The following is an 8,253-nucleotide window of genomic DNA, read 5'->3' on the forward strand; positions in this document are numbered from 1 at the left end:
AAGCTGGAGGCCAGGGCGCCAGGGAGCTATTTTTGGAGCAGCGCTGTAATGTCAGACACAGCCTTCTCTCTCTTTTCTTTCCTGCTCTTTTCTCTCTCTCTCTCTCTCTCTCTCTCTCTCTCTCTCTCTCTCTCTCTCTCTCTCTCTCTCTCTCTCTCTCTCTCTCTCTCTCTCTCTACCCCCCCCCCTTCTCTCTCTCCCTCTCTCACTGGATGTGTGTGTGTGTGTGTGTTTGATTAAGGATCGGCTGTTGAAGATTTTGGCTTGGTCGGCTCGCAATGTGAAACGTTAACGTTACAAAGAAGCCCCCTCGAATCGCTTCGCTTGGTGGGCTGTGCACGACCCCCCCCCCCCCCCCCCCTCCTCCTCCTCCTCCCCTTGAGGAAGCGCCAAGACCATTTTCTGACTGTGTTTCGGAGGCTTTTGAAGCTCCAGTTTTCTCCTGTGCACAGATTGATTTTTTTAGTGTCCTGAAATGACAAATGAAAGTGTTTTTTAAAACTCTGTGTTTAATAAAAGACTAGAAACTAAAATGTACTTTAAATTTCCAAGTTGTGCAGTTAAGCTTAATGAGAATTTAATGCCACATTAACTTAAAGTCTTGCTAATAAAGATCTCTTTTTTTCATACATGCAATATTTACAAATGTGAGGATAATTTGTAATGTATAAACACATTTTTATCTTCTTAGTATTCATTTTAAATTAATGTAAGTTTCTGTAACATTAATAGTAAACTCTTATTGATTTTATAGTGATTCATCACATATTTAGTGATATTCTGTATTTTCAGTTTGTATTTTCTAACCTTCCTACCTGTTGCTAAGTTTTATTCATACATTAACCGTTTTACTGTTTATTTACTCGATTCTTACATTTTTTTCCTCTATTAATTAACTTAATTATTTCAGTGTGCTTTCGAAAGGAGATGATTTGAGTATTAAAACAATGCCTGTTGAACTTCCTTCTTTAAAATACTGGTTGATGTTAATGGATTTGGACAGATGTGGAAATAGATGATTTTTAAGGACATAATCTCCAGATGTTGTGTGTATGTTTAGTTAATCACATGAAGAAACGCTCTTCTAATTAAAGTTGTTGGGGTCGGTATTAAAGTTGATTACAAATGAACTCTGCTTCCAAATGAAAAGGAGACTTTGCCAAACTGTTAAATGTTAATATTAAATTATGATATCATGATTTAACCAGGAATGTTAAGGTCAGTGAGTTAAAACAATCTTTTTATAACCTGCTCAGGGTGTCATAATTATGAAGTTCATTTTATAAGTAAATTAATCTAATAATTCCTCATATTTTCCAGCTGTAAGTGTGCAGGGGCATGACGAGTCAACACCACTGTGAAGCTTAGAGCTGCCTAATCCTGTGTAGAGCTGGAGATGTATACTAGCTCATAATCTGGGTAATCCTTTGTCCTAATACTGCCACTTTAACAAGATGAATGCATTATGGGAGTGTTATCAGCTTTGTTGGGCCGATGCGGTGCTGTTGATGCTGTAGCCTCTTATGTCCCTCCAGCACGTGAAGATCTCGGTTAAGATTGTGGAGTAAATTCTCACCACAGGAAATATAACTCAAATGTTGTTGTTTTTGCTTTTTTTTGTGAGTTACAGCTTTCCTTCATTTTGAGATGCAGATCAGCGGTAAAAGATTAAATGTCCTTATAATTTGGATTTTGAGTGTGGGAACGGGAGAGATGAAATGATTGTGAAAGCAAGAAAATAGTCTGCACACTGCAGCTCCCAATGCAGGTAGATTTAATAGGATATCACACGTGACATTTCAAACTTACTGCTCCTCTTCAGAGATGACATTATTATTATTATTTTTAAGTTTATTTTTATTATTATAGCACTAAGTTGAAGGAGACAATTGCAGAAGTTAATTTTATAGATTTGTTATTTTTAGAAATTGATTTAGAAGAGAAAGGATTTTAATTAAAGTTTTAAACTTTTTGTTCTTTAAATCTAAATGTGCTTCAAATAAAACACCTCCCAAATTTCAAAAGAGGCCATTTATATAACAGTAAAACAAAAAGTGAATAAACTAAATAGATAATGTTAAATATATATTTTACATTTTAGTTTTGTTCTTTCTACCCCCAACTGTTGAACCCACAATCCCACAAAATGATAACAAAGTAAAATTCAACCAAGAGTTTAAAAAAAGAACTTTTATCTTGTTATTTTCACTCACCAGACCAGTGTCTTGTGTGTATTTCCAGGGTTTAAGTCAGCCTGTCTGCTACCCAAGAATAACCCTGACAGGTTATACATAACACCGCAGACCTCTCTGTTACTGGGGCAGCCACTATTATTTAGTTCAACTTACTATGCACAGTTATTATTGGCACTTCTCCTATTAATAGGGAGAACTGCTAAAAATTGAGCAGTGTGTTTGTTCTGGGCGTGTCAGCGCCTCAGACCAGAGCTGTAGATAAACACGAGTTTGGCCTCGGCAGATGTCGGTTGCAGCAATGTTACTTCTGTCATAATTCCAGCTGCAGCTTCTGCTTTAAGTTCTGTTAACACGCACAATATTTATGTTCTTGGAAGCTCAGCGCAGGGATGTTATGGGAGGAGGAAGTGAGACGCTCACAGGGTCTGAGCTATGGATACGGGGCAGCGACGGGTGGCTTGGCTGAACAGTTGTTCACTGAGGGCTCTGGGTGTGCTGGCACAGCAAGAGGCGCTGTGGTGCGGGAACAGCTGAGCCGCTCGGCCCCTGCAGAGAGCCGATGGTAGCAGACTAGTTGGCTGCTTAATTGCCTCAGTGTGTGTGTGTGTTTTTATATGAATATCTGTGTCAGTGTGCATTTGTGCGGAGATACGCACTCACTCTCTTTCAGTCTCACACTGACACTCTCTCCTTCTTCCTGACTCGGTGTCCTCTCCCCCCTCTGTCCTTCCATCCGTCCGTTCAGCCTGTTCCTCTCAGTGTGTTACCTGCAGCCCTCTTGTCACATTTCACTCCTGCACGCCACATTCCTAGTTATATCAGAGGGGGTTACATACCTGCCCCCGACAGGCAGCTACGAGCAAGTGTCTCGCCTTTCTAGTCGTAAGAACGGTGGGCGGCGATCAGTCAGAACAGACAGCAGGGCAGGCCGGGAATCAAACATGGTGGCAAATAAGTTTAGAAAGTAATCAGGAATCCCTATGAAAGTATATTTTTAGCTTGTGAACCAGCACAGGGTTTTTTTTCTTGCAGGAAACAGGTTAGTGGAGGTGGTAGGTGCTGCAGTGACACGTCTCGTCTTATTATCAGTTCACTAGATGACAGTGTAAACAGGGTAAACAGTAGCCTCATTTATTAAATAAGTAGCCTTTCCTCTGGAGTTTAGCAGCTCTGTTCAGTTTCCATGAACTTTGATATTATATTTTATGAAAAATATAAGTCATTTCTCCATAATAATACACTGTGAAATTCCTAAAAATGAACCAATTTACTACTTAGAACTCAACCCCCTCCCTTTTTTTGTTAACTTAATTTTAGAGACCTGGAGATTATAATTAATTCACATGAAAAAAACAAAAAAACAAACAAACATTAGAGGAAACTCTGAAAAACATAGTGTAGTGTAGCAGAACATGTTTTATGACTCTTCAGATTTATCTTGCGCCCACATCGTTGGGGGTCCTGACCTGCAGGTTGGCAACCACTGCTCGAAAGCGCAAGTCAGGTGGTGAGAAGCGGGTTGGTTTTTTGGACCGATATTTCCTACACATGACTCAGTCAGTGGTTCTTAAATTTACAGATGGAAACTGATCGTTCAATAGATTAAGCAAAGTAACTTTTCAGTTTATATTCCAGTCAGTCTCCAAACTGACTGGAGGTGGCACTTTTGACATTGATAAGATTCAGATGCAGCCAGGTGGCGGTATCTTTGTGTCAGGGCTTCAGATAGCAAAGGTTGAGGACCTGTGGACAGTGTTTGAGGTACATTTTCATGGAATAATGTGTCTAATGTCAAATATATCATTAATACCACACACAAAGCAAAAGCAGCTGCTTCAACAGCGACTGTCAGCCCCCCAGTGAGTTTGTGAAGTTTATCGTCTTATGTCACCCTTAAGAGGAAATGTGGGAAAACCTGTTGGATGCAGGCTTGTGGGACAATGTAGCTTAAAGATAATCACCAAATTCTTCCCAGATGAAGTGGTCTGAGTCCATCCCATGATTCCTAAACTGCTTCCTTAATAATGAGTCTTGTATACATCCGAAGACAGCCGGGGTGATTAAACATGTTTGAACCTCCGTCTCCTTTGTGTGTGTTTTGTCTGTGTGTTTTTAAGGCCTGAAACTAAATCCAGCAGCTCACTCAGCTTGTACGCAGTCCCCACACTCTCTCCACGTTCACATATATTGTGGGACAGCAGCCCACGTAAGTGAGGAGGGATGATTATTCAGTTTTACACAGACTCTTAAACGTCTTCAGCCTGAGATTTTAAAAAAAATACATTAAGTCTTGTTTCCTGGAGTGATGCTCATGTAAATGTTCCAGTAGCGTCAGAGTCCTGACTTGTTGCAGTAGACACCTCCAAGCAGGCGACCCTGATACAGTCATCATAAAAACATCAGGGCAACACACACACACACACACACACACACACACACACACACACACACACACACACACACACACACACACACACACACACACACATACACACACCCCTTATAAAGCAGTGCTAATTTAGGCCAGTTCATAGGAACAATTAACATGCGTCGAGCACTGCTTCACTGGGTAGGCGCTCTGCAAATCTGAACTCACTGTAGGCCTGCATACCCGCCCACGCACATACACACGGCCACCGCTCACAGACGTGCACACACACGCTCACACACACACACACACACACACACACACACACACACACACACACACACACACACACACTTACTGACATATACACAAACACACCTCTCCTCCTGTGCAAGTACTACTACAGCGGCTCCATTGACGAGGCTTCTCCGGTCTGACAGAGCAAACGGCTGCTGGTGACTCAGACTGGCTGCCTCTGATCTCACTGTGAATTAAAACACACGCCCCCTGGTGGCCGTTTAGGGAGCTGCGGCCTCCATCTTTCTCCTGCTCTCACTCATGTACTGGGGATGTACTGTTGTGTGTGTGTGTGTTTTGTTCTCACTATATACATCAACCCAGCAGGATAGGTTAGTCAGTACTGTCATGTTTTTAAAAAGTGTACAGTAAGGTTTTATATTTGAATGATTGCTATGTGAAGTGTGTAGCATAAATACACGTTTAACTGTGTCATAATGAACATATTATTGTTTTATTGTGTTCTTATAATGTTAAGATGTGCCTGCAGCTGAAACCTAACCTTATTTTTGTTCTTTTTGCAGCTTCTTAGACCGGATTGATGTGGTCAGGCAGAATGACTACACACCCACTGATCAGGTGCGACCTTCAGCACACACCTGCATCATGAAAGGACGTCTGCCTACATCTGTGTTCAGTAGTGTTTAAACAATTAGTCGATAAATGGCTGAGTGGATCAACAGAAAAGTATTCGTCAACACTTTGGATTCATTGTTTAATTCCTTTATCGAGCAGAAATGCCGAACATAGGACTTTTCCACAGAGGACATTTTGACTCATCACAGTAGTAAAAACACAGCTGTAAAGAATAAAACTGACTTCAGGTCCTGGTTTTAAGCATGCTGTCTCAGTGTCACACAGTCATGGCTTATTGAGACACATGAATACACCAGAATCATCATCAATGTTATTAATAACACTTTCCTTTTTTTTTTGGTACTATGACAAGTCAAAATGTCTGTCACGAAGAAGGATTTTCTTTGTTACATTATTATTAACTGTAACATGTGACAAACATTAGCTATTTAATTGATATTACATCAAATGTGACATTAAATTAACAACGTTTTAATTGCTAGCATGCCTAGAAATAAACTGAGTTATAAATTAATAATTATTTTTCATCTGTTAATCACATTAAATAGAAGGCATGAAACTCCTTAATTCACAATTTGACTTTATTTACTCCATATTATTCCTCTATTCTTTGATACCTTGTTATCCTGTCATCATTGTTATATTTTGATACTCTCTTATGACCGTCTTCTTCTCTTCCTCACTAATCTTTCCTTTTCAATGCATCATTTCTACATCTCTTTCTATTTTTACTCTATTTCTTCAACCATTAAAGTATTTAACTGTCCGTCTCTGTTTTTCAGGACCTGTTGAGATGCAGAGTACTGACATCTGGGATCTTCGAGACAAGATTTCAAATAGACAAAGTCAATTTCCAGTGAGTGACCAAAGAGTTTATTTCAGTCCATAAAAAACCTAAAAGTAAAAAGGCAAGAAAAAGAAATAAAAGAAATCAACAAAATGTTATGCTTAATGTTCTATTGTACATAAATGATCCACCGATTTTTCCTCCAACATGTTTAATTAGCTTGAGAATGGTGTAGTTTTTTCATAACTCTGCTTTTACTGTGTAAATTAAACCTGTAACTTCATGTTTCTCACAGTATGTTCGATGTTGGAGGACAGAGGGATGAACGTCGAAAATGGATCCAGTGTTTTAACGGTAGGATGTTTGTCAGTTTTGAAATAGCAATCATTTACAAATACAATCATCTTATTTTTTTATCATATATTTGTCTCCAAGCATTTGTTTCTAGTTTTGGCAAATAATACATTTGTTTATTTAAATTTTTAAGTGTGAGGAAGTGCATGTATCTGAATGTTTTGTTCCATCTTTACTGTGTTAATCCTCTTCTATTGTGTGTGTGTGATACAGATGTGACAGCTATCATCTTTGTGGTAGCGAGTAGCAGCTACAACATGGTGATCAGAGAAGACAATCAGACCAACAGACTACAGGAAGCCCTCAACCTTTTCAAGAACATTTGGAACAACAGGTCAGAAACATAAAACACAAACAGTTTTTGCCTCCAGCTGTGCTTTATTTTCCTTTTTGTGACTTATTTCAATGTGGGTTATCTCCAAGTGGAGAGACAAAAAGGGACACATTAATAGGATGAAATCAAACTTACATTTCCTTTTTAATTTTCAACACCAGTACAATCCTAATGTGTACACCCACCTGCACTGTATCTATACTACCACTATAATCCACAGTTAATAAGTGATGCAAGTTTTTTTCTGGTTATGAAGCCGGTTATGAAGTTAATAATAATAATAATAAAATGTATGTATAGAGCAAAAGTTACAAAGTGCTTCACAAGGCAGCAAAAAACACAAATCATAAAATAATTGCATTATAAAAGAGAACAATAAAAAGCATTTCAATGTAAGGAAAAAAACAAGAATAGACAAACCATATTTAAAGGAGATAAAATCAGTTCAAGGAAAATTAAAACTCAAATCAAATCAGTTAAGGCTCTCAATATAATATTCACATACAATAACTGAATACACATCCGGCACGTGCCTGTGTGTTCATTTATTGAAAGAACGGGAAGGTTTTCAGAGTCCACCATCGACATTAAGATAGAGAACGTATGGCTGCTGCTTGACTCGAGCATGACTGAGTAAACCCACTAGAAGCTCACAAAACTTGACGTTGACTCCAACGCTTCTCTCTCGTTGCTATGGACACGTCAACTCTCGCAAGCTGGCCAGTAGCTTGCTTGTTAGGAGACGTTTTGTAAATATAAGGGGGTGTAGGTTTTCTTAGCAGCCATTCAAGCAACTACCATACATTTAGAAACCCCCAGACTTAAATAGGCAGAGATCTCTGATGTCTGCTTCCGAGAGACGAGTAAATAAGAGACCTACAATATCCTCCTACAATTGATTTGACTTTGTGTCGAGCAGCATTTTGTTTTTATTTCTACCTGTTATCTTGAAAGTGAGGGACATAGAAAAGACAGATCCTAGAAACTACAACAATGGTCTTCTCTTACAGACCTCAGCAGGATGCATGTTGGTCACTTCCTGACCCACTGCTGCACTTTTTTGTTGTCAGTTTTTCATCAGGTGCCTGTCTAGTTTTCGGTTTGTATTAGTACAGTCTGCGGCAAAGACAACATGCGACTTATAGAAACTGATGCTGTGATAAACAGATATGTTCACTGTTTGATGCTTTGGATTGTTTTTTAATTCAGTTTCATTCAAAAACAATTCAGAGATTGCAGTTATAATAAGTGATGAGATAATGCAAACAAAGTGGTGCTAACAATGGGTGAAATCAAAAGCTGAACTATAAATGAAAACCAT

The 8,253-nt window shown here is 39.0% G+C and overlaps 1 protein-coding gene across 1 annotated transcript in view; it reads left to right on the plus strand.

Moving 5' to 3' along the window:
* The window catches only part of LOC133978142 (guanine nucleotide-binding protein G(s) subunit alpha-like), a 28,081-nt gene that overhangs the window by 17,008 nt on the left and 2,820 nt on the right, over positions 1–8,253 (plus strand). The window contains exons 6-9 of the mRNA XM_062416501.1: positions 5,385–5,439; positions 6,240–6,313; positions 6,540–6,598; positions 6,812–6,932. Coding sequence (XP_062272485.1) covers positions 5,385–5,439; positions 6,240–6,313; positions 6,540–6,598; positions 6,812–6,932 — 309 coding nt within the window. The remainder of the gene's footprint in view (positions 1–5,384; positions 5,440–6,239; positions 6,314–6,539; positions 6,599–6,811; positions 6,933–8,253) is intronic.

Source organism: Scomber scombrus, chromosome 3 (assembly GCF_963691925.1).
Source record: "Scomber scombrus chromosome 3, fScoSco1.1, whole genome shotgun sequence".
Lineage (NCBI taxonomy): Eukaryota > Metazoa > Chordata > Actinopteri > Scombriformes > Scombridae > Scomber > Scomber scombrus.